The sequence below is a fragment of the Stenella coeruleoalba genome, assembly GCF_951394435.1.
Source record: "Stenella coeruleoalba genome assembly, chromosome: 18".
NCBI classification, from domain to species: domain Eukaryota; kingdom Metazoa; phylum Chordata; class Mammalia; order Artiodactyla; family Delphinidae; genus Stenella; species Stenella coeruleoalba.
The window spans coordinates 67,580,839-67,605,692 of NC_137164.1; the positions used below are offsets into that span (position 1 = coordinate 67,580,839).

The 24,854-nt window shown below is 39.5% G+C and overlaps 1 protein-coding gene across 8 annotated transcripts in view; it reads left to right on the top strand.

Annotated features, from left to right (window-relative positions):
- Nucleotides 1-24,854, top strand: part of PCCA (propionyl-CoA carboxylase subunit alpha) — a 389,313-nt gene that overhangs the window by 35,893 nt on the left and 328,566 nt on the right. For 5 of the 8 annotated variants that reach the window (XR_013824953.1, XM_079903489.1, XM_079903490.1 and 2 more), the window contains exons 1-4: nucleotides 507-627; nucleotides 9,458-9,535; nucleotides 15,430-15,477; nucleotides 15,590-15,658. Coding sequence is in view for 7 of the 8 variants with exons in the window: in XM_079903489.1 (XP_079759615.1) it covers nucleotides 523-627; nucleotides 9,458-9,535; nucleotides 15,430-15,477; nucleotides 15,590-15,658 (300 nt within the window). In the remaining variant the exon portion in view is untranslated. Of the gene's footprint in view, nucleotides 1-506; nucleotides 628-9,457; nucleotides 9,536-15,429; nucleotides 15,478-15,589; nucleotides 15,659-24,854 lie in introns of those variants that run through there. The other 3 variants (XM_079903492.1, XM_079903491.1, XM_079903493.1) reach the window with 1 other exon arrangement.

A 24,854-nucleotide genomic window follows, 5' to 3' on the forward strand; every position in this document is an offset into this window, starting at 1 on the left:
GGCGCTTTGCAACTTACGCCTTCAAACTTACAGGATCTTAGTTTGGGTACCTGCCTGGAACTTAGGTCACTCGAGACTGTAGGGTGGCCCTGGGCTGAGGGGTGGTCAAGGGGCGGAGTTACCTCACTGACGTTCGCTGGCCGCACTGCGTGTAAGTTGCTAAGTGGAAGCTGGCGCAATACGGGGTTTACCCCAAGCAGGCGCGGATCAACCGCCGCCAGAACACACGTGTGTCCTCCCTGTCTCGCTCATTGCCAGGATAGTGTCGGGCTGGCAGCCCCAAGCTGGCTCCTGGCTGGCCGCTCGGCCAGCCTCCCCCGCGGCCCAGCACGCGCTTGCCCAGCATCCAGGCTCCCGGCTCCCGCGGTTGGGCGAGTCCCACTCCCGGTCCCTCCCTTCCCCGCAGTAGGGGGCGGGGCCACGGATCCCAGGCTCGTGATTGGCCGAATTGTAGGCGCTCCCTTTCTTCGACTCCTTCCGCGGGGTGAGAGGTCAGTGGAGCTCCGGTCTGCAGGGGCAACAATGGCGGGTCTCTGTGTCGGGGAGGCAGCGCTGGTCACAGCAGGACGGCGTGGACGGCGGTGGCCGCAGCCACTGTTGCGGAGCGCGGCGCTATGGACCCTGAAGGTGAGGAGCGCCGGGACTCCCCGTGGGCCTGGGTCTCACTGGGCTCCCAGCCCCGCACCGCCAGGCGGTGGCTAGTGCTGCGTAGAGCGCTCCGTAGGTGTCCGGGCGACACTCGGCGCCGGGTTCCGCGTCGGACCGCGCCCCTAACTCCCTCTCCCTCCGGAGTTCGCCCTGGAGCGGGGCAGAGCCGGCGTCCTTCGCCCCAGCTGTTACTCGGAGTATCATGGAGGGCCGAGCGGCCCAAGGAGCCTGTAGGCGTGAGTTTTCTGCTTTCTCGGGAGCGGCTGACAGCCACCTGGCTGTAATGTACGTGCATTTCCCGTGCTCCCGCTCTTCGGCCATGAGGTTTTGGCTTGTCTTGAGCTTTCCAGGTGTATTTTTAAGGGTCCTTATCGTTTCCATTTTCTTTTGCCTCCTTCCTGCTTTGAAGGGACACTAAATTGCTATTCAAGTAGAGTTAGGGTTTTGAGTTTGTCTCACCTTTTAAAGTATCATAAGATGTCAGGATTGCTACTACCTTTGCTTGAGTTGAGAGCCTATTTTAATTGTATTATATCATTATATACTGTATATGCATCTTGTGAGTATTTCTCTTCTCTGTAGTGGTTAGCCTGATGTTTGTGCTCTTCTAAACACATCTCTGCACTGTATGTTCTCGGGTTTTCATGGTGGTAGCCTTGACTTACACGTTGGAGTGTTTGTGTGTGGCTCTTAACACTTTTTGTCTTCAACATGGAGTCTCTTGTAAGTTCTAAACGAAGACTACCTAACTTACTTTATTAACAGTTTAAGTCACTTGAACAAATTATTTAAAATAAAGGTTTCTCTGAAAACCACCTGTTATCTTCCTTTTAAAAAAACAGGCACGTAACTTGATTTATTGTCATTTAACTTTTAGAATTGGAAGACACGTTAGAGATGATTTGGTGCATCCTACTCTTTTAAAGAGGAGGGAGCTTAGTCCCAGGTGAGAAATGTTCAGCTACAGCTGAACATGGAAGTGAAAGTAAGTCTGCAGGTGCATTAGCTTAGTGTCAGCTTTAGAATGCCCACTCTCAAAAAACCCAAAGTTTGTGTGGGCACACAATTTATTGTTTCTTAATCTTTAGTGTTCTTTTATCTTTTAATCTTTTTTGGCCACATCACTTGCAGTTGCAAAACTCTGAATGCATTTATTGATGTGTAGGAGGCAGCATGGTGTGGTGGGAAGGCATGGGCTTTGGAGTCACACAGATGAAGTTTGGTATATTAAATAAGTCGTCTCTTTGGACCTCCGCTTCTTCCTTTCAGCTGTTTTTTTTTTTTTTCAGCAAGTCTTTCTCTACTTCCTGTGTTCCATCTCTATGAAATGAATATAATTTCTCTTTTAGAAATTTTAGTCTGTTAAGGAGACAGACAAGTGTGAAATGCTATTAGGGGAGAGGTCCTAGTGCTGTATAGAAGAAAATAAAATGGAGGGATTTGACCAAGTCTAGATTTTGAGCTTTGTGTCCTAGATACTGTTCTGGTGCTCTACTTGAATTAATTTATCCAATCCTCACAACAGCCATATAATCCCCATTTACAGATGGAGAAATTGAGGCACAGTTTTATGTGACTTGCTCAAACCATGCCTAAGGTAAGGGAGTTTTCCTTTGGAAGTGAAAGTTGAAACAAGTTTTGAAGGACAAAGTGACTTTTTTCTAGGCAAAGAGAGAAGAAAGAGGTGAACGTTATATGTGAGAGAGCAGCACGTACAAAAGTCCTGGGCCGGAGGGCATGACAAGGTAGGAGAACTGAGAAAAGGCTACTGAGGCTCTGGTATTGAGATTAGATGGTGCTGGGGAGGTAGGTAGGAGTCAGACCATGCTGGGCCTTGCTGTAGGCCGTGCTTGGTTTTATGGGAAACCATTCATGTTGGAGTTGGGAGGAATTATTACACTGACATATTTTAGTGTGGAGAGGTTGAGAGAGAAGGAAGTTGTTACTCTGTTTACTGCTGTACACTTATTGTACAACATATAAACTGATTTTTCTTACCCAGTTTCTTCCTTTTAATGTGTTGGCAGAGCCTGCATCTTGTCTACTTCTGTTTTCTTTCTTTTTAAAAAAATATTTATTTATTTATTTGGCTGCACCGAGTCTTAGTTTTTCTCTTTTGTTACTGTTTTACAAAAGATGCAGTGATAGTTTACATCTCATTGGTTGCTATTAATCTGGCACTTTGTGAAAGTTATAGTGTGTAAGAACAGTTCTATGGCAGTGGGATGGTTAGGTTTCCTAGAAGCAGAGCCTGAAGAGAGATTTTGTGCAGGTGGTAGTAGTTGAGAAGAATGAAGAAAACAAGCTAGAGCAGGGGAAAAAAATCTAAGCAAGGAAGGGGATCCAGATGGAAACTAGATTCAGTTTCATCCCACAGGGGAGCCCTGGAGCAGTGGTTCTCAAAGCAGGGGACTCCAGCCAGCGGCGACAGCGGCAACAGCAGCATTACCTGGGTACTTGCTAGGAATGCACATCTTCTAGCTCTACCCTAGACCTGCCAAGTTTGAAAATCTGGCGTTAGAGCCCAGCCATCTGTTTTAACAAGCCCTTCTCCAGGTGATACTGATGCACAGTTAAGTTTGAGAAGCACTGTTCTAGTTCAGCCCTGTGCAATAAACAAAATGTGAGCTGCAAATGTAATTTAATATTTTCTAGCACTCACATTGAAAATTGTTTTAAAAGGTTAAATATTAATGTACTTTATTTAACCCAGTATATTTAAAATATTTCAATATGTTAATGTAAAAAATTAACAAGGTTTTTTTTGTTGTTTGTTTGTTTTTGGTATTAAGTCTTCAAATCTGGTGTGTATTATACACTTGGAGCACATTGGAATTTGGACTGGCATATTTCAAGTGCTCAGAAGCTGCCTGTGGCTAGTGGCTGCCATATTGGACAGCCAGCCCTAAAGCACAGATTGCAATACTAAATTGGACCCACCTTGAGATGAGGGGCGGGGGCAGCCTTTTGAACCCTGTGTGAGTCAGTCATTGGCTGTGGGCTGGGAGGGATGTAGCTCCCAGGCTTGATGGAGAACTCCTGTCTAGTTGAGGCAAATGGGGCAAACTAGGGAGCAGGTGTGAGCCATGAGTAGGGTACATGTACAGAGTACACCCAGAGTACACCAACTGGGGGCCTTCACCACCTGGTGAACAGGTTCTGGATGTACACCAACATCTGCTACAGGTGGGGTGGGAGGAATGGCCTGGTTGGGGAGCTGTAGTGGAATGAGGAAGTTTTAAAGTTGATGTATATAGTTCTCTGGTGTTCCAGCTTTTACTATGGAGGCAGAGCTGGAGAATCTTGAGTTTTATTCCCCCAGTTTTATTGAGAAGTAATTGACATGAATCTTGAGATTTGATCATCTCTCTCAAATGTTACGTATTCAGCTTAGCTTGTAACAGAAGGTCTTGGCAGACAGTTGAAGATTGGGATGGCAAGTGAGGTCCTGAAGGCTAGTCAGTGTCTGTGAAGGAAAAGCTGTGCTTAAGTGAAAAAGCCTGACTTCCGGCAGTGTTTTTAAAGGGTTTTTTTTCTGGTCACTGTGGTTCTGTTAAAATGCTGGAAGAAATATTTGGCTGGTGCGTCCCAGCTCTGTGTCGTGAAATGTGAAAGAGCGGACCTTCGCCTGGAAGTTTTGAAGATGAAGCACTATCAAATATTTACTTTTACTTGGTAAGAGCATGTTATGACTCCATTAATCCACAATTTTGAGGATGGTTTCTTTGAAGCATTGGTTGGCCAATAAGTTTGTTCGGGGTTTTCCATAACATCTTATAGTAAAACCCGAATGAACTTTTTGGCCAACACCAATAGCATGCATCCTGATAATGAATTAACCTGTCAACAGAATTGTTTTAGTATTATACACCTGAATGCCGCTGTGGTTATGTTAAGAGGAATACTTTTGGTTTGGCAGGATTAGTGTTTAAGTTCTTCTTTAAACATGAGTCTAGTGGATTTACCAGTTTGGGCTGCCACCTGAGGCCACATCTAGAATGTGAAAGTAGGTGGTCTCCTAGTTAGAAAAGGGCAGTCCTTGTTGGCAATGGCCGGAAGGCATGTGAACAGTTTGTGTACAAGCTGTACCCCTTTTTTTGGTTAACAGTTATTGTATGCTTACTTCAACATATGCAAAACTGTGCTAGGCATTTTACACATTCTCATTTAATCCTCATGGCAGCCTTATGTCCTAGATAAGTAGTTTTTATGCCCAGTTTATATGTGAGGAAAATTATGTTTAAGAAATGTCAGAGCCAGCATTTGAACCGGGGTCTGAATCTGAGTCTAGATCACAGCTCTTATATTATTACTTTTATGGGAACTCCGAAATGGCCTGGTTTTATTTATTCATTTATTTGTTTGTTTGTTTTTTTTATGGCTGCGTTGGGTCTTCATTGCTCCCTGCGGGCTTTCTGTAGTTGCGGCGGGTCTTCATTGCTGCCCGCAGGCTTTCTCTAGTTGCGGTGAGCGGGGGCTACTCTTCGTTGCAGTGTGTGGGCTTCACATTGGCTCTAGGCGCGTGGGCTTCAGTAGTTGTGGCTCGCGGGCTCTAGAGCACAGGCTCAGTAGTTGTGGTGCACGGGCTTAGTTGCTTCACGGCATGTGGGATCCTCCTGGACCAGGGCTCGAACCCGTGTCCCCTGCATTGGCAGGCGGATTCTTAACTGCTGTGCCACCAGGGAATCCCTGGCCTGGTATAATTTTAAGAAAGAAAGCTACAGCTGCATAATTGGATTTAGTTTTTGTGTAATAGCTTCCATTTTCTTGGTGCTTTACCATTTATAAAGGCTTGATTTTTTTTTTTTTCAACAGCCCTGTAGGAAAGCAAGGGAGGTGTCATCTAGTACATTTTATAGATGGAAGCTGGGGTCCAGAGAAATTATTTGCTCAATGTTTCATACCTATGAAGCAGTGGAGCTAAGAGTTGATCCAGGTCTTGTGGCTCTGAAGGTCGTGCTACTTCCCACGTGCCACATTGTTAGCTGGCATTTCTTTTCTAAGTGTGGAAAATATTGGAAATCTTTATTCTTGCAGAAGAGAACCAATGCAGTACATTATTGGGAAGTCATTTTGCATACACTGACCTTTCTCCTTTTGGCTGTCATAGGCTAAATAGTCTTTATAAATAGAGTTGATTAAAGTTTCTCCTTTGAACACACTTGTTCTAGGAAGTATCTTAAAAGAATTTTGGACTGAGCTTGTAGCCATTTTTTTATATGCTTAAGAAAAATAACATTAAAAATGCTATGTAGAGGTCCAAATTAGCAGAGTTCTACTAACTTGTCCCTTGTATTAAAAAAAAAAAATTATGTTGTAGCTCTACAAAATTATCTGATTTTTGACTTGTGTTCTTTATAACTTTGAACTTCCATGAAGGCCTGCCAGGAGTAAACAGGAACACAAGAGAGCCGTTGTGGGGCTGACTGCAAACCAGTTTGGACTTGCTGTGGGAATGGCCCAAACTCTTGTTTTTCCTCAGTAGTTTGTTCTGATTGCTTGTACCGTTTCTACTTCTAGTTTCTTGGCTCACTAGGGGCATCTATGTTTTTTTAATTTTGGGGCCACATTATCACAAATTCACATGTGTACAGCTGTATGCTTTCTTTTTTTGGTAATGGTGGTAAAATATAATCTGTTAGATCTTCAGAACCAACTATTTAAAAATAGTAATAAAAAGATTTTAAAAACCCCAGTTTGATCAGTTAGGTAGTGCTAGTTCTTCTCCTACATTTTGGTCAGGTGTAATTTGTAAGAGTTGATTTAGTTTTAAGAACTGTGTGGTATAGACATTTTTGAGTTTTGTGTTATTGGTAGTTTCCTGAAAGTAAATGTGTGTTAAATTGAGTCAGCTGACCCAAACATTTCTCAGAGCTTGAATTGTTCTAGGTTAGAAACTGTTCTGTTGGGACCAAGTTTAGCTTAGTCCATTTTTCATGAGACCATCTGATGAGATAGAGTCCTGAGGTTTTTATTCCCAAAGGTATTCTAGAAACTTAATTCATATTTATTCAGATCTCTGAAATTAGCTCTATTTCCACCGAATAGCTCAGCGTTTGTTGCTCTCGGAGCAGTTCAGCAGTGAGATCCGTGTCACCATCCTCTTGGCCCACATGTTCAGTTTGGATTAACTGCATATTCTTCATAATTGTCTGATGCTTGCACATGTTAGAATCCCTGTACTAAGCTCTTGATTTTTGCATATTAGTGGTGTAGGTTAGTAGGGACCTTAGAGAAAACTCATCTGAGCTTTCATTTCTCAGTAGAGGGTAGAGGAGTTAAAGTGGTTTGCTCAAGTCCTAGAAATAGTGTCAGCTGAGCTAGGGTTAGAACTCAGGTTCCTTGGTTTCTTCTCCCAGAGTTCTTTCCCAGGCGGTATTCTGGGACGTGTTCCCTTCCCCAGACATAAACATCGCTGTTTATTCTCTCTCTCCAAAGCTAATTAGAATACCTAAAATGTCTACCCCAGATTGTGTTTTGTCTCTGGAAGACTCACATTTGGTTTTTGCCATCAGGAATCAGTTACGCCCTTTATTTGTTAGTGACTAAAGACACATGTATGATTTTGCCTTTTGTAAAAGGATATGTTGACGTGTTCCTACAACAGAACGTTGTGTGCCTTATGATACTAGGAAAAATTTGTAAAACTGTAAACTGTTTTGTTTCATTTTATAAAATTGATAGGAAGCTGGTATGCTATTTACTTTCTTGTGTAAATAGCCTAGCGCTACCTTGCAGCGGAATAAATGTGAGAAATTCCCAGGTAGGTTTTGCTTTTCTTTATATTTAGAGTTTGCTTTCTGCATTGGCTGAGGCTGTAAACACAAGATATGATTTTTAGGGGAGGGAGTATTATCTTTATCCTATTAAGTTTGATATAAGAGTAAAGTTCACAGATTATAGCTATTCTGCTGAGGGCAGTGGAAGACTGAATTTTTATTTGAACACATAGGAGTGGTGAGACCCCCTTGGTAGATTGTTTTTTACCCCAAATCATATCTTTGCACAGATGTTATTGTTAATGTGGGAAGTGCCACTATTTGTATTATCTCAAGATAAAAAACTTCAGAATGCTTTTAATAGATCTGTGCTTAAATCTTGTTACTCTTGCAGCCTAGCCCTTGTGACTTGAAAATTTAAAATTCTTGAGACTCAGTTTTCTCATTTTAAAAATTGGGACTAATACTCTTGAACTCACAGGGATGCTTGCGTGACTATGAGAGTGAGTTTTGTTGCTGTGAAAGAGACACAGTAATAAAGTCAATTTTCTTCCCATTCTCAGTTCATTGTTCATCATCAGTCCTTTTTACTTGGTAATGTAGGTTTTGTTTTGTAAAGTGTATCTTTCTTATCTACTACATTCACTTTTGCATAAAGATTACATTTTGTAATTTGGGGCTATATATTTCTAAAAAAATAACTGTATACATCTTTTTCATTTTAAAATATAATAAAAATTTTTTGCTTCGTATTTGAGTTATGATATTAGAAAATTCTCCGACGTAGTACCTGTTGCCTTTTGCCCCTGTCCACCCCCCCCCCCTTTTTTTGGGCTGCGCTGGATCTTGGTTGCTGCTCGCGGGGTCTTTAGTTGCAGCGAGCAGGGGCTACTCTTCCTTGAGATGTGTCGGCTTCTCATTGCGGTGGCTTCTCTTTGTGCGGAGCATGGGCTCTAGGCGTGCGGTTTCAGTAGTCGCAGCACATGGGCTCAGTAGTTGCGGCTCACGGGCTCTAGAGCACAGGCTCAGTAGTTGTGGCGCACGGGCTTAGTTGCCCCTCAGCACTTGGGATCTTCCTGGACCAGGGATCGAACCTGTGTCCCCTGCATTGACAGGTAGATTCTTAACCACTGGACCACCAAGGAAGTCCCCCACCGCCTTTTTTTTTCTTGGTCTACCTTCATCAGTGACTACTGGCTAAATTATTTTCTTAAACTTTGGCTATAACCTTTATTACTGATTATTCTTAATGTTTTAAAGGCTTAAGATATACTTTTTTTTTTTTTTTGCGGTACGCGGGCCTCTCACTGTTGTGGCCTCTCCCGTTGTGGAGCACAGGCTCTGGACGCACAGGCTCCGGACGCACAGGGTCAGTGGCAATGGCTCACGGGCCCAGCCGCTCCACGGCATGTGGGATCTTCCCGGACTGGGGCACGAACCCATGTCCCCTGCGTTGGCAGGCGGACTCTCAACCACTGCGCCACCAGGGAAGCCCCCAAGACATACTTTTTCCACAAACATTTATGGTAATGAATTAGAAGTGAACTTGATTATTAGTATTACCTTTTCATTTTTATTTGCCAAACCACGTTTATACCAGAATAAGTAAAATAAGAAATCATGTTTAAGACATTAGCAAATAAAAAATAATATTTTGTTATTTTTCTGGCCGCTGTTAAAATTGAAGCTCTTTGAATGCCAAGTCACTTGTTTTATGTTGTATAAAGTTCTGCATGGTATGTGACATTCTGATCCTGCCATATTAGTCTGCATGATCAGAAAGACCTTTCTTCTAATTTTACTTGACCCATTGGCTCTTATTCTACTTTTCTGGAGATTGTTTTGATGCCTTTGGTTTCCTCATGTGTGCCAAGGGGATGTGTCTAGTTATGATTTACCTTCTATAGTTATGGTATGTTGCTTAGAACTACATATATTGATTGATGAAACACTGTAGCTAGAAGCATACTGGAAGAATTACCCTGAAAAATATTTACTTGAAAATAAACTTGAAAATGAATGAACTTGAAAAATAAAGTTCATTCAAGTATCTGTAGTTTATTTCACTTTCTTTTTTTTTCTTTTGATAGCATGTTCCACATTATTCAAGACAGCATTTAGTGGTGTCTCGTAGTCTCTGTTCAGCGGCATATGATTCTAATGAAAAAGTAAGTATTTAAAAAATACTTTTAACGGTTAAGTTATAATGGTTTTACTTTGTTGTCTCCATGTTATGTTCACTGGGCAGATTAAATTTTATTGATGCTGTGTAATTATTTATTGCTCTACATCATAGGTTTTATAAGTGCTCAATCTTTGTTCCTTTTTTCATTGTGGGCCACAACCTGAGTCTTTAAATTTTGTATTTTTACCTATACCACAAATCGAATAAATTTACAATGTGTTTCCCTTGTTTTCAGCAGGATCACTAATACAACATTCTTTCTTAGACTAGGCAGTTGAGAGATTTTGATTAAACTATTGGGTTTTTTTTTTCATTTACTTAATATTTGTAAGATTCATTTTGAATGACGGCAATTATGGGTATTGTAAATTTTGGGACAGGGAAATTCCAGTTAAAATCTTGATACATGATAATGTTTGAGGCTTGTAAGAGGAGAGATAAAGGAACTAGAAGTGGTGATTGGAGGTAAAACATGATTTGGTGACAATAAAGGCATCAAAGAAGGCAGAAGAAGAGTTTTGGTTAAGATGAGATGGTTCAGGTTAAATGTCATTAAAGTAGAACTAATATGAATGATCATCTGAGAATGAAATAGTCTTCTAACTTGTCGGTTGACATATGCAAAACTACTCAAAAGAATCTGGAGGCTCGGGGAAAAAAAGGGTGTATATTACTGCAGTTCAAAAGAAATATATTGTGGACACAGTTGTAGGGCATATGTAATTTTATGTTTTCTAATAGCCACATTAAAAAGAAACAGGTGAGGGCTTCTCTGGTGGCGCAGTGGTTGAGAGTGTGCCTGCCGATGCAGGGGACACGGGTTCGTGCCCCGGTCTGGGAAGATCCCACATGCTGCGGAGCAGCTGGGCCCGTGAGCCATGGCCGCTGAGCCTGCACATCCGGAGCCTGTGCTCCGCAACGGGAGAGGCCGCAACAGTGAGAGGCCCGTGTACCACAAAAAAAAAAAAACAAAAAAAAAAACAGGTGAAATTAACTTTAATGTATTTTATTTTATTTTATTATTTTTTATGTTTTGGCCATGCCACAAGGCATGAGGGATCTTAGTTCCCCTACCAGGGATCGAACCTGTGCCCCCTGCATTGGAAGCACGGAGTCTTAACCACTGGATCCCAGGGAAGTCCTGGCATTGATAATACAGTGTTTAAAACTTGCACCATTATACTCTGGTTATGTCATATCATGGTGTGTTTTGACACAAATACCGAGGTGTGAACTCTGGCTTTACTGCTAGTTAACTTTGCCGGTGACTTAGGCAAGTGATTATGCTTCATCAGACCTCAATTTTCTCATTTTAAAATTGGGATTTTATCAAAACTGACCTCATAGGACTCTTACGAGGATTAAATGAGGTAGTACGCAGAAGGGATTTTCCACAGTACCTGGCATATAGGTAATGTCAGCTGCTTAATATTATCCTTAACTGTTTTGTTCATTCAGTTTTGTACATTTGGAAACGGAAGCTTAAAACCCACAATAGTAAGTGTAAGCTGGGTGTAAACGCAAGACTGTCTTTCTCCTGAGCTGGTGGGTTTACCCACTGTGCTGTACTCCTTCTCGGAAGTGCTTGGTGAGTGACTCGGGATCTAGAGTTCTGCCGCCATTCCTCCAAATAACAAGTGGAACAGGCCAGCTCAGCCTTTCTCTTGGTCCCTGAATGGAGAGAAGTGTCCTTGCTGGTTTTAGATGCCAGCTATGATCTAAACATAGGGAAGGGAAAAAAGGAAGGAGGGGTAGAGAGAGAACGGATTAAAAGAAAATAACTTAAAAAAATTCTCATGAAACTTCCAGTGTGTTTTTTACCCCATGACAGCAATAGCAAAGGTATAAAACAGTTGCTACACACCCCAGTGTTCATAGCAGCATTATTTACAGTTGTCAAGACATGGAAATAACCTAAGTGTCCATCACCAGATGAATGGATAAAGAAGATGTGGTATATGTACACAATGGAATACTACTCAGCCATAAAAAGGAATGAAAATTGACCATTTGCAGCAACATGGATGGACTTGGAGGGCATTTTGCTGAGTGAAATGTCAGACAGAGAAAGACAAATACTATATGATATCACTTATATGTGGAATCTAAAAGATACAACAAACTAGTGAATATAACGTAAAAGAAGCAGACTCACAGATACAGAGAACAAAGTAGTGGTACCTGTGCTGGGGGCAACATAAGGGTGCAGCAGTGGGAGGTACAGACCATTGGGTACCTCAGTACCCAGTAGTTTACCTCAGTACCCAACAGGCTTAAGGATGTATTGTACAACACAGGGAATATAGCCAATATTTTGTAACAACTGTAAATGGAAAGTAACCTTTAAAAATTGTGTAAAAATAAAAAATTAAAAAAGCAAACAGTTTCTGCAAAAGTTCTTTATCTCCCATGGTACCTGAAAGCCCCCTGGCTTCAAGGATTCAGGTTCCTGGCTTAAAGGTGTTGTTTTTGATTTTCCTCTTAGAGTATCTTCGGAGTGTCTTGTATACGGCTCTCCAGATACAGGATAAAGTCCCAGGTCTTTAAATGATATGAATGAGATGAAATGAAATGAAAGAAGGTCCTTTCTTAATCCAGCCTTTTTACCCCAGCTTTATTTGCCACAGTGCCCACATACTTGTTTTGTGCTTGAGCTGTCTTAAAAATTACTTGTAGTTTTTCAGTGCTACCGTCTGCTTTCAATGTCACTGCCTTAACGCATGCTGTTCACTCTCTCCCTTCGCTGCACTTAACACAGCTGTGTTGTAGCGCTTAACACATTTTGTTGTGATTGTGCCATATTGTAGTTATCGAATGCGCTTGATCGAATGCACTTGATGTTCACCTGTAATTGTTGATGTAGAGGGAGAGATTGGTTTAGGGAATTCCCTGGCGGTCCAGTGGTTAAAACTCTGTGCTCTTATTGCCAGCGGCCCAGGTTCAGTCCCTGGTTTGGGAACTAAGATCTCACAAGCCACATGGTGCGGCTCTCCCCCGCAAAAAGTTGGTTTAAATTTACTTGTATGGGGACTTCCCTGGTGGTCCAGTGGTTAAGACTCCATGCTTCCACTGCAGGAGGCGCGGGTTTGATCCCTGGTTCTGGGAACTAAGATCCCGCATGAAACATGGCGCAGCCAAAAAATTAAAAAAAAAAAAAGGCTAATTAAAAAAATTATTTGTATATACATTCTTTTATATGCATAGCCTACCTGGAAGAATATTCAGGAAACTAGTAGTAGTTGCCTTTGGGGCAAGGGCCTAGGTGTCCCTACGGTGTGTCCCTTTGTGTACCTTCTAAATTCTGAACCATATTCATCTGTTATTTAGTTAAAAGAAAATCTTAGGTATGGAAGATTAATTGATATTAGCTTTATTGAGCTTGTGTACTAATTGGTAATCCATTAATAGTCCTATATTAGTCAGGGTTCTTCAGAGAAACAGAACCAGTAGGAGACATAGGGAGATTTTTTTTTACTGGCTCACATAATTATGGAGGCTGAGAAGTCCCACCACAATCTGCTGTGGCAAGCTGGAGACCCAGGAAAGCTGGTACTGAAATTCTAGTCCAGGTTCAAAGGTCTGGGAACCAGGGGGGCTGATGGTGTATGTCCCAGTCCAAGGCTAGGAGAAGACCAGTGTTCCAGCTCAATCCGGCAGGCAGAACTAATCGTCCCTTCCTCCACTTTTTAGTCTGTCAGGCCCTCAGTAGAGTGGATGATGCCCACCCACACTGGGGAGGGCTGTCTGCTTTACTGAGTCCACTGATTCAATGTTAGTTTCATCTAGAAACACGCCCACAGACACCGCAGAAAAAACGTTTAATCTGAACACCCTGTGGACGAATCAAGTTGCACATAAAACTAACTATCACAAGCCCTGAACAGAGATGAATAGAAATGTGTGAGGTGCAGTGATCATTTTGGTACAGATTTATCCCTGTTGGAATCACACTCCTGGGTTTGTAATCTGGTTTGTGGCCCAAAGGAGTGAATACCAATACTCTAGCTAACACCTACTGAGTATATATTATGTGCTAGGCACTACTCTAAACACTTTAAGGGTGTTAATATTCCCGCAGCCTCTTGTGGCAGGTGCTATTCTTACTCTCATTTTACATACCAGGAAATGAGGGTTCAGGAGGAGGACTTGTCCACAGAAGAACATGTGGTAGTGTTGGGATTCCAACCTGGACAGTTTGGCTCCAGACTGGCTCTTAACCATTATTCTGCTTCTTGGATAGGGATTAGGGTGGAATTTGTACTCCGTGTAATATTATGATGTCAATAATTTGTTATATTTGCTGCACCAGTTGCTTAATGTGTAACTTCCAGTGTTTGTGCTGCTTTTATCAAATGTAGTCTGTTTAATACTTAATAAAAATTCACATTTTAAAATGCAGTTCAAGGAAGTATGAACATTTTTTTTCTTAGAATATGCTTATTGTTTAACAGGAATTTACCATGAGCAGATGAGACTAGAAAGGCAGATGATTTTATAGCCTCACGCCTGAGGTGAGATTAGGATATTTTAAGGGCCCATCTGCTCAGGGCTCTGAATGACTTAGGATTCTATCAAATTAGGAATTTACCAGTTTTAAGGTCGAGGCTTGTCTCAGTTTGGTGGAATAAGCCATGTGTGATATAAAGGTTAAATCAAGACTTTAAAGGCCTATTCCAGTTCTGAGATTCTGTGATTACCTGTTGGGTTAAAATATAGCTTTAAGTTATATGAGTACTTTTTTTTTTTGCGGTACGCGGGCCTCTCACCGTTGCGGCCCCTCCCGCTGTGGAGCACAGGCTCCGGTCGCGCAGGCTCAGCGGCCATGGCTCACAGGGCCCAGCGGCTCTGCAGCATGTGGGATCTTCCCAGACCGGGGCACTAACCCGTGTCCCCTGCATCGGCAGGCGGACTCTCAACCACTGTGCCACCAGGGAAGCCCAATATATGAGTACTATTAAGATTATATATAACTTTTCTTTTAGAAATATAACTAAAACTTAAAAAAATAGTTCCATTTAACGTGTAACAATTCACTAACCTAGCAGTCGTTGTGTACTAAAATGTGTTGCATCCAAATTACTTATAATTGTTTGTGTGCATTTCTTTAAAAGGATTAGCCTGTACACTTTTAGAGTAGGGAGAGAACCTTGTTAAATAGTTTCCCATTAGAATGTTATCAATTTATATATGTGGAAGTCAAGAGATTTCAATTTACAGAGATTGATTTACTTAGAGTCAAATAGATCATTAATGGCAAAGCTGGGCTTAGAAATTAGGTCTCTAGCCCCACACAGAATGGAACTTCTTTTTCTATTATATGGCCTCAGCTGTTTAAAAATTTGGTGGTTATTCAAACTTAACATTGTACTCAAATAGCATAACCTGCTTTGTCTGGGAATCTTTGGAAATAAGCATAAATAGTATCTGTTCTCATTTATCAAAAGTATCATTTAATGCTGTGGCCCAATCCCAAAGAGATAGAATATAAATTATATCAGACTTCCCTTTGATAAACATAACACTTAGAATTTCCCTGAATTTAGAAAATAATCAAGTAAATTCTCAAGCAATTTCTTCTAAAGTTTCTTAGTATTCTGAAATATCATTTGAAGATTATCTTTTGGCAAGAGAATTTAGTCCCCTTATGAATTATCTAACCTAGTCAATTGATGCTTTAAGAGGATAATTATAACGCCAGATACTACCAGGTGAGTTTAGTAGCAGCCTGGTTGTAAATGAGCATATGTATAGTATTTAATACTACTGTAGGAAGTAATGTTTATTAGGATCATGCCCAATGGTAATTGTGGAAAAGCTTGGTGTTTTCTGGTCCCAAAGCAAGAGTAACAATTTCTTACGTGTTTTTTCTCTTTTTAGACTTTTGATAAAATTCTTGTTGCTAATAGAGGAGAAATTGCATGTAGGGTGAGTGGAATTTTAATCTTATTTTCCATTTTACTCTGTGAATTTTATTATTATTAAATCCCTTTAAATATGAATTACTATTAATAGATAACATTAATGTACTTTAATATAGGTTATTAAAACTTGCAAGAAGATGGGCATTAAGACGGTTGCCATCCACAGTGATGTTGATGCTAGTTCTGTAAGTATATTTGCTTTGTTTGAATCGGGACCTTATTTTGGATCAAATAGAAAAAAAGTGAAAGATGTAGGTTTTGTTTGTTGGCCTGAAAAGGTACACAATTAAAAAAAATACCTGTTTTATTACTCTTGTATTAAGCAAAATGGGAGCATCATAATGTCTCCAGTATGTGTCTTAACTCTTATTTTCAAGGCTTTAAAAGCCTAGAATAGAATAAAAATTTGGTAAACTGATTCTGGTCACCAAGTACATTTAAGCAAAGCATGAGATAGTTAGATTCAAAGATTAATGAAATGTGTTTTTTTTTTTAAATTTATTTTCTTTTATTTATTTTTGGCTGATTTGTGTCTTTGTTATTGAGTGCGGGCTTTCTCTAGTTGGAGCGAGCGGGGGCTACTCTGTTGCGGTGCGCGGGCTTCTCATTGCGGTGGCTTCTCTTGTTGCGGAGCATGGGCTCTAAGTGTGCAGGCTTCATTAGTTGTGGCTCGTGGGCTCTAGAGCGCAGGCTGAGTAGTTGTGGCGCACGGGCTTAGTTGCTCCGTGGCATGTGGGATCTTCCCTGACCAGGGCTCGAACCCGGTCCCCTGCATCGGCAGGTGGATTCTTAACCACTGTGCCACCAAGGAAGCCCTAATGAAATGTTTATACAGTGCTGCCTTATGGGAGCACATTTCCGCACAGGATAACTCCACTGTCACTCGGGATGTTGTAATTGTTTAACCTTCCTAAATGCTTTACCATGTGCAGCTGAAAGTTTGATAAATCAAAGATAGGCTAATGCTAATTGGACATGAACAAAAGAAGGTATAGCGTAAAGCAGTGACTGATATATAATTTTATTGGGGATTTTTATCAAAACAGGCATTTTTAGCAGTAATAAACTATGAATGAGTAGAAAAAAATCCCATGGGAAAAGTGTATGAATTATTGGAACTGTATGACATGAAATGTAAGTAGTTGTACTTTGATATAAGTTACTGTTTTTCATTCTTTCACACAACTTCTGATAACAGGACCTATTGGTAATGTCAGCTTTTATCGTATAGTAATTTAATGCAAAGAATTTTCAGTCTTTGTGATTTTAAAATTTTATCTAGAAGTATGTTGTTCCTGTTGTCTTATTGTGACTCTCTTCCTTTTTTAAAAAGCAAAATGGAAATGATTGCAAGCTACTCTAATTTCCCCAGAATAAAGGTTAAGTATATTATCTAGTTTATTTGGCTGGTACATTTAAAATATTTATCCTTTACTTTAAAAGTAATTAAGCAGTTAAAAAAACTTGTTTTGCGTATATACTGTTTGATTTTTTTTGAATATTGGTTTCTGGCTTCTTTACTAATAATCTGTTTTAACTGTGATAGTTTCAGTAGTTTATATTCCTCACAAAATATTCATGAAATAATGAGAAAACTGTTGCTTTAATGTCATTCTTGATTGGTAAACTAAGGCATTTACCAATAGTAAAGCTACTTCAGAAAAAAGTTTGTGTTACTGTCAAGCCAGTAGTAGATTTAAAATTCACTCTTCTCATCTTGTGTTTATTTTTCAGTGTATTAGCTCAGGCTGTGTTTTCATTCATGGGTAAATTGAGAGAAAAATGTTTGAATTGTGGACAATCACTGTTTTTATTTCAAGCCTAACAACAAACTTTCACTTGTAATTTTTTTTTCATATCACAGTATATAGTTAATTCTCTATGCTGTGTTCTCATAGAGGTGACTGTCGGCATATAGCCAAGATTATTTATATTTCAGCTTTTTCCTATTTGTTTATATTTCAATGTGGTATTACAGAATAATCTACTTCTGTAAGCTGTTGCTCCAAAGAGCATGACTAACTTTTCTCACTGTTACATTTCTAGCTTTGTGGACAGTCACTTTCCAGACTTTGGCAAAACTGGTTTCAAAAGAGTTGGTTTGAGTTTTAAGTCTTTGTCATTTATCCTTCCTGAAGCAGAGGTGGTAGTTTTTATATTTTAAATATTTTTAGCCACTTTTTTTTTTTTTTAACCAGAGATTATGATATATAGTTTAAAATAAGATTTGCCAGGCCCCACGGTGGGAAGCAAGCAGTGCATGCTCGGTCAAAACTTCCTCTTCATATGACCTCCTGTAAGTCAGTTTCTAGAAAGATACTATAAGTAAAAGCAGGATAATAATGATGGTTAGAATGTTCAAAGTTTGATTTAAGCCTTAGAAATAGGGCCAGATTTGCTATTTGGTTTCTGCTTCAGCCTCAAGAAAGACAAAAAGGTGAATTCCTCTAACAGCATATTTTGCTTCTTTAACATGTGATCACAAAGGTTACCATCATATCTAATGAACTGTATAATATCGGTATTATGAACAAGGCATGCTATTCAGATGTATTATAAATGTTTCAATATTGATTTTCAAGAGGTGAGCATTTTCACTGTTACTTGGAGTAAAAAAATCTTACATGCTTCATGTGTTAATTTCATAAATTGAAATGTAAATACTATTATAGTAGGAAAATACTGCAACAGTTGATTGTGAAAACTATTAATTTTATGTTAAAAACAACTAATTTTTAAGCAGTTAATCAGGGGAAGAAGACTAACGGTTATTACAACTATTAAGTGGTAAGTCACACAAAGAAGGAAAGCCAAGTAACTTGCAAACAGTGAATGTTGAATGGGAAAAAGTTGGCTTTTAAAGACCATTATGCAGTTTTCTTCCATGGGTCCCTTCCATTAAAATGGTGCATTCCCCCTCTTTTAAAATTAATTTTGGGGGGGTGAATCGTTGAATCCACGTGCAGGTTTTGTCCCACAACAACCTCTCATGTTACTAACATTTTTGCATTCACCAGTGAAAATTGCCTGACACTGTGATTACTTTGGTTGCTTTTGTCATCTTTGCTGTCTTTTGAGGAATCTGTTGGGTCTAACTGCTCCTTTTTGAATCTGCCTGGTTTTTTTTTTAAAGCACAGTTAATTTTATTTTTGGCTGCGCCATGTGGCTTGCGGGATCTTAGTTCCCGGACCAGGGATTGAGCCCGTGCCCTTGGCAGTGAAAGTGCGGAGTACTAACCCCTGGACTGCCAGGAAATTCCCTGCCTGATTTTTGTTTTGTCTTTTTTCTTAAGTATTTGAGTCCTTTCCTGTCTTATTTATAGCATACTTTTTTTTTATAGCATACTTATTTTAAAAGTTCTATCATTTTGTTATTTTACTTCAAGATCTTATGTATCTATTTATATTTCTGACTCTTCCTCACAATGGATTGTTTCCTCACATGTGTAGATTTTGTCTTGTGACCTCATATTTGGTATCTTTATCGTTGAACTCCACATGGTTTGGGTTGTCCGGGGTATCACTGACTAATTTTTATATTAATTTCTTGGTGCGAAGGTTGCTGAATTATGAGGATGGGGCAAAACCAGATGAAACTACACACACACACACACACACACACACACACACACACACACACACACACACACACACACACACACACACACACACACACACACACACACACACACACACACACACACACACACACACACACACACACACCCTCCCTCTCTCCCTCTGTTAAATAGGCCCATGGTTTCTAATTTCCTGAGGAGACTTTTTCCTTTACTTTGAAGCATAGCTGATAATAAGTATGTCTTCTCCCTACTTAGTAGATTATTGAAACCCCACCCCCCTTCACTGAGGATGTAGTCTTTGTTGTGCCATGTGGGATCTAGCTCCCCAACCAGGGGTCGAACCCGGGCCCCCTGCACTGGAGCGTGGAGTCTTAGCCACTGGACCACCAGGGAAGTCCTGAGGATGTAACCTTTGAGCACATGGCCTTATGTAGGAGTTTTCCTTCACATCTTCAGCTCACAATTGGTTCCTTTCTCTGAGAGTTAAAACTCAGTTCTCTAGGTTATTCAGATCCCCACTTATACTCTCCAAGATTAGTGGTATCGACTCTAGTGGATACTGTCTGGCTTTTAGCTGCTGCTTCGTTTTTTTTTTTCTCTTTTTTTTTTTCTCTTCTTCATTTTTGATCCCTAGGGATTGCTTGTGGTTCTTGTAAGCCAAACTGTTCATTTAAAGAAGTTTGTTATATTTAATCTGGGATTTTTAGGTGCTTCTAGGGAGGGTTTGCAGTTATCAGTCTAGTTCGCTTACTGTTGGATTGTCTTAAAATAGGATGATATCCTATTCTCTGTTGAGGAAGTTTTCTTGCTTTCTTTGAGAAGACTGACCCAGAGCAGTCTCAGAGTCAGGCTTTACCCAGGAAAACAGTTCATACGTATTGATGAGATTAGTGCAACTGCATCCAGAGGATGAGGCCAGAGTCAACAAGCAATGTAAAGTACTCCAGTGGGAAATGGTCAGGGCCAGAGAGAGCAAAATAGGGGTTAAGCCTCTTATCAAGTCATGAATTGTCTTTTATGTATCATTCTCCAGGCCCTTATTATTCTTTGAAAAGATTTGTGGAGAATGGTTTATGAGGGGAAAATGGTCCTAGTGGAAAACTGTATCCTGCTGGGATTGTGATAGGCATTGTGTTTTATCTGTAGATCAGTTTGAGAAATATCTTTATCTCAACATTTTTTTTTTTTTTTTTTTTTTGGCGGTACGCGGCCTCTCACTGTTGTGGCCTCTCCCGTTGCGGAGCACAGGATCCGGACGCGCAGGCTCAGCGGCCATGGCTCACGAGCCCAGCCGCTCCGTGGCATGCGGGATCCTCCCAGACTGGGGCACGAACCCGTGTCCTCCGCATCAGCAGGTGGACTCTCAACCACTGCGCCACCAGGGAAGCCCTATCTCAATATTTTTAAGTCCTCCTATACATGAGCATGGATATTCCATTTGATGTTGTTCCACTTATCTACGTTGCTTTAATTTCTTTCAACAATGTTTTGTAGTTTTCAGAGTATAAGTTTTGCACTTACTTTGCTGTATTTATTCCTAAGTATTTTAATATTATTTCTGAGGCTGTTAGAATTGCAATTTCATCCTCATTTTTTTTTTTTGGCCTCACCATGCAGCTTGCAGGATCTTCATTTCCTAACCAGGGATTGAACCCGTGCCCCCTGCAGTGGAAGAGTGGCGTCCTAACCACTGGACTGCCAGGGAATTCCCTAGAATTGCAATTTTTTAATTTCAGTTTTTATTGTTGATTGCAGGTGTACAGGAATACAATTGATTTTTTTTTTTTTTTGCGGTACGCGGGCCTCTCACTACTGTGGCCTCTCCCATGGCGGAGCACAGGCTCTGGATGCGCAGGTTCAGCAGCCATGGCCCATGGGCCCAGCCGCTCTGCGGCATGCGGGATCCTCCCAGACCGGGGCGCGAACCCGCGTCCCCTACATCGGCAGGCAGACCCTCAGCCACTGCGCCACCAGGGAAGCCCCAGTTGATTTTTTAATAGTGATTTTGTGTCCTGCAACCTTGCTGAACTTGTTTATTAGTTCTAATAGTTTTTAAAAATATAATAGATTCCTTGGGATTCTCTCTAGAAGATCATGTCATGTGTAAAGAGAGATAGGTTTACTTCTTTCTTTTCTAACTGGATGCTTTTTATTTCATAGTCTTGCCTGATTTCCCTTGCTTTAATTTCCAGAATGATACTGAAAAGGAGTGGTGAGAGCAGACATCCTGTTTTGTTCCTCATCTTCGGGGGAAAACATTCAGTATTCCACACCTAAGTTTGATTTAGGCTCTGAGATTTTCATAAATTCCCATTATTAGGTTGAGGAAGTACCCTGCTATTCCTAGTTTGTTGAGAGTTTTTGTCATGACTGGGTGTTGGATTTTTACAAATGCTTTTGCTGTGTCTACTGAGATGATAATGTGGTTTTTATCCTTTATTCCATTGATATGGTATATTACATTAATTAATTTTTGGATGTTAAACTAGCCTTGCATTCCTGGGATAAATCACACTTGGTCATGATGTATAGTCCTTTGTGTATATTGCTGGATTCAGTTTGCTGGTGTTTTGTAGAGAATTTTTCATCCATGTTTATAAGAGATATTGGTCTATAGATTTCTTTTCATTTGATGTTTTTGTTTTTGGTATCAGAGTGATACTGGCCTCATAGTATAAGATGGGAAGTGTTCTCTCATCTTCTGTTGTTTTGGAAGAGTTTGTGAAGAATTGGTATTAATTATTCCTGAAATGTTTGGTGGAATTCACCAGTGAAGCCATCTGGGTCTGAGCTTTTCTCTGTGGGTAGTTGTTTGATTACTAATTCAGTTTCTTGTAGATTTATTGAGATTTTCTATTTCTTCCTGAGTTAGTGTCTATAGTTTGTCTTTCTAGGAATTTGTCCATTTCATCTTAAGTTATTGTTTATTATGTGATTGTTTATAGTATTTTTTTATCATTTTTATTTCTATAAGGCTGGCAGTAATGTCTCTTTCATTCCTGGTTTTAGTTATTTGAGTTTTTTCATGTTTTCTTTGTCATTTTAGCTAACGGTTTTCAGTTTCATTGATCTTTTCAAAGAACTGACTTTTGGTATCATTGATTTCTCTCTTTTTAAATTCTCTATGTCATTTCTATTTACACTAGTTTTTGTTTCCTTCATTCTGCTCGCTTTGGGTTTAGTTTGCTCTTTTAAAAAATAGTTTCTTAAAGTAGAAAAACTAGGTTGTTTTGAGGTCTTTTTAATATAGGTGTTTAACCGTTCATTTTTCTCTATTGTTTTAGCTGCATCCCATGTTTTGACATATTGTATCTTCATTTTCATTTCCGAAAGTAATTTCTAGTTGCCCTCTTGATTGCTTTGACCCACTTGTTATTTAGGAGTTTGTTGTTTAATTCCACATATTTATGAGTTTCCCAAGTTTATTTCTATTACTGATTTCTAATTTCCTTCTTTTTTGGTCAGAGAATGTGTTTTCTACTGTTTCTATCCTTTAAAATTTTTTGATGTTTGTTTTATGGACTAGCATATGATCTGTCCTGGAGAATGTTCCATGTGAACTTAAGAATGTGTATTCTGCTGCTGCTGGGTGGAGTGTTCTATAGATGTCTTTTAGGACTGGTTGGTTCATAGGGATATTTAAGTCATCTGTTTCCTGGCTGATCTTCTGGTTGTTCTATTCATTATTGAAAGTGGGGTTTAACCTGGTTTTAAAAGCCTTTAAAAAATGTTAGGTAGTTATTTTGTTTTGCTTAGTTTACAAAACTGGTGACAAATAATTGTGTATAGGCCTGCAACTCTGTGCATGAAAGCACCTGAATAAGGTAGGAAATAATTGACTAAAGGACTCTTGAGTGTCCAGGCCTAGAGATTCTTGCAAGGATTCTTTGAAATTTTCAGGAAGCAAGAAATTTTTTTAAGAAATTTTGACACTATTTAAATTGCTCTAGACTTAGAGAAAGAAAAATAGATTTCCATTTCTTTTTATGAAACCAGCATAGTAATTCAGAAATCAAAATCTGGGCAAAGATAGTAAGCAAAAAATAAAATTACAATGACTGTAATTATATATTGATAGAAGAATCCTAAGTAATAGAAAATAGAGTAAAATTTAAGTAATGTGCTGCAGTCATGCAGTGTATTCATGACATTTTAGTATGGTTTAATGTTAGACACTATTAATTTAATTAAATATACTAATAAGTTAGTGGAGGAAAACTATATGATCATCTTGATGGAAGCCTAGATGTCATGTAAAAGAAATTCACTGTCTTCTTGTAAAATCCTTAGTAAAACAGGATTAAATAAATACTGCCCTCCCAGAATGAAGAGGTCATACCTCATAGGAAGCATTCTCATGGAAGTCAGGATGAAGACCCATACATTTACTGTCACCACTAGTATTTAATAGCATCCTAGAAGTGCTCGGCAATGCAGTTAGGCAAGAGTTATAAAATGGTGGACAGGAAAGGCAGAAATAATAAAATTGTATTGAGTTTCTAGTTATACCGGCAACTGAACAACTCTTTAGAAACAGTAAGAAGAGTCTCTGTGGTAGTTAAAAAATAAATACAAAGAAATCTGTAGCTTTCCTAAGTATCAACAAGGTAGAAAATACAACTTAAAAAAATTTAACCTCCTGGAAGTAGTGGCAAAGATAAAACACTTTATGATATGAATTTAAAATGAATTCGTACGACTTATATGAGAACTTCTTATTTTTATATAAGGAAACAATATTGTAAATGCTAGTTATTTCTAGATCTATGTTTTTGTAGTAAATCCTAATAAATGTAATAATGTAACAGTGGTGGTGGTGGGGATTGACAAAGGAGTAAATATGCAAGAATAGCCTAGACAATTTTGAGGAAAATTGAAGAGGGAACTGTACTAACAGATGTTAAAAAAATATTGGGGACTTCCCTGGTGACCCAGTGGTTAAGACTCCACGCTTTTACTGCACGGAGCATGGGTTCGATCCCTGGTCACGGAACTAAGATCGTGCGTGCCACACAGGGCCAAAAAAAAAAAAAAAATGTAATACCTTATAAAGTGAAAATTATTAGGACCACTACATAAAGTTTTGGAGCAAGATGAGACACATTTATGAAATAAATTGATTAGATTTTAGGTAGAGGGCTGATGTGGGAGATTTTATTTAAGAGGACCTTATTAATACTATATTGACTTAGAAGGCAGGACAGGTGGATTGTAGGGTTTTATGCCACTAATGTACTGTGATTTTAGGTAGTCCCAGAGAAGTTAAGAAATGATAAGGAATGAGAAATGTTTGATGGTTTTGGTGACTGGGACTTTTTAAATGGGTAGGTAGGTCTTCATTAGTTTGGTGAATAGTGGGAACAAATAATTATGAGAATTTAGAGATTGCTGTGTTTGTACTTCTCAAAATGCTTGTTAGATAACTTTATTTACTTTTGTGATCACTTACTTTATGTATGTATGTGTGTTTTCAAGTAAAAGGACTAGTAAACCTTTCCATAAGAAGTAGCAAAATATTGTTATATTTGTTTTAAACTTCTGAAGTTAGGGTTTTGATTTTTTTCTTTTTAAATGAGATTAAATGATTCTGTACTTCAACCTTTGACTATATTTCCTACCTGGACTCCTAAATTGAACTTATCAATATTTTGTTGCTTTATCTGTGTATAGTAACATTGTATTGAAATGAGAAATACTTGGTATATATTGCATTAACACCAAAACCTAAAATCAGGGAAGTAGTCATTGTGACTCACATCTTGGCCAGGCAGCCTGCGGTTTGAAGTATGATTCCTGGTGA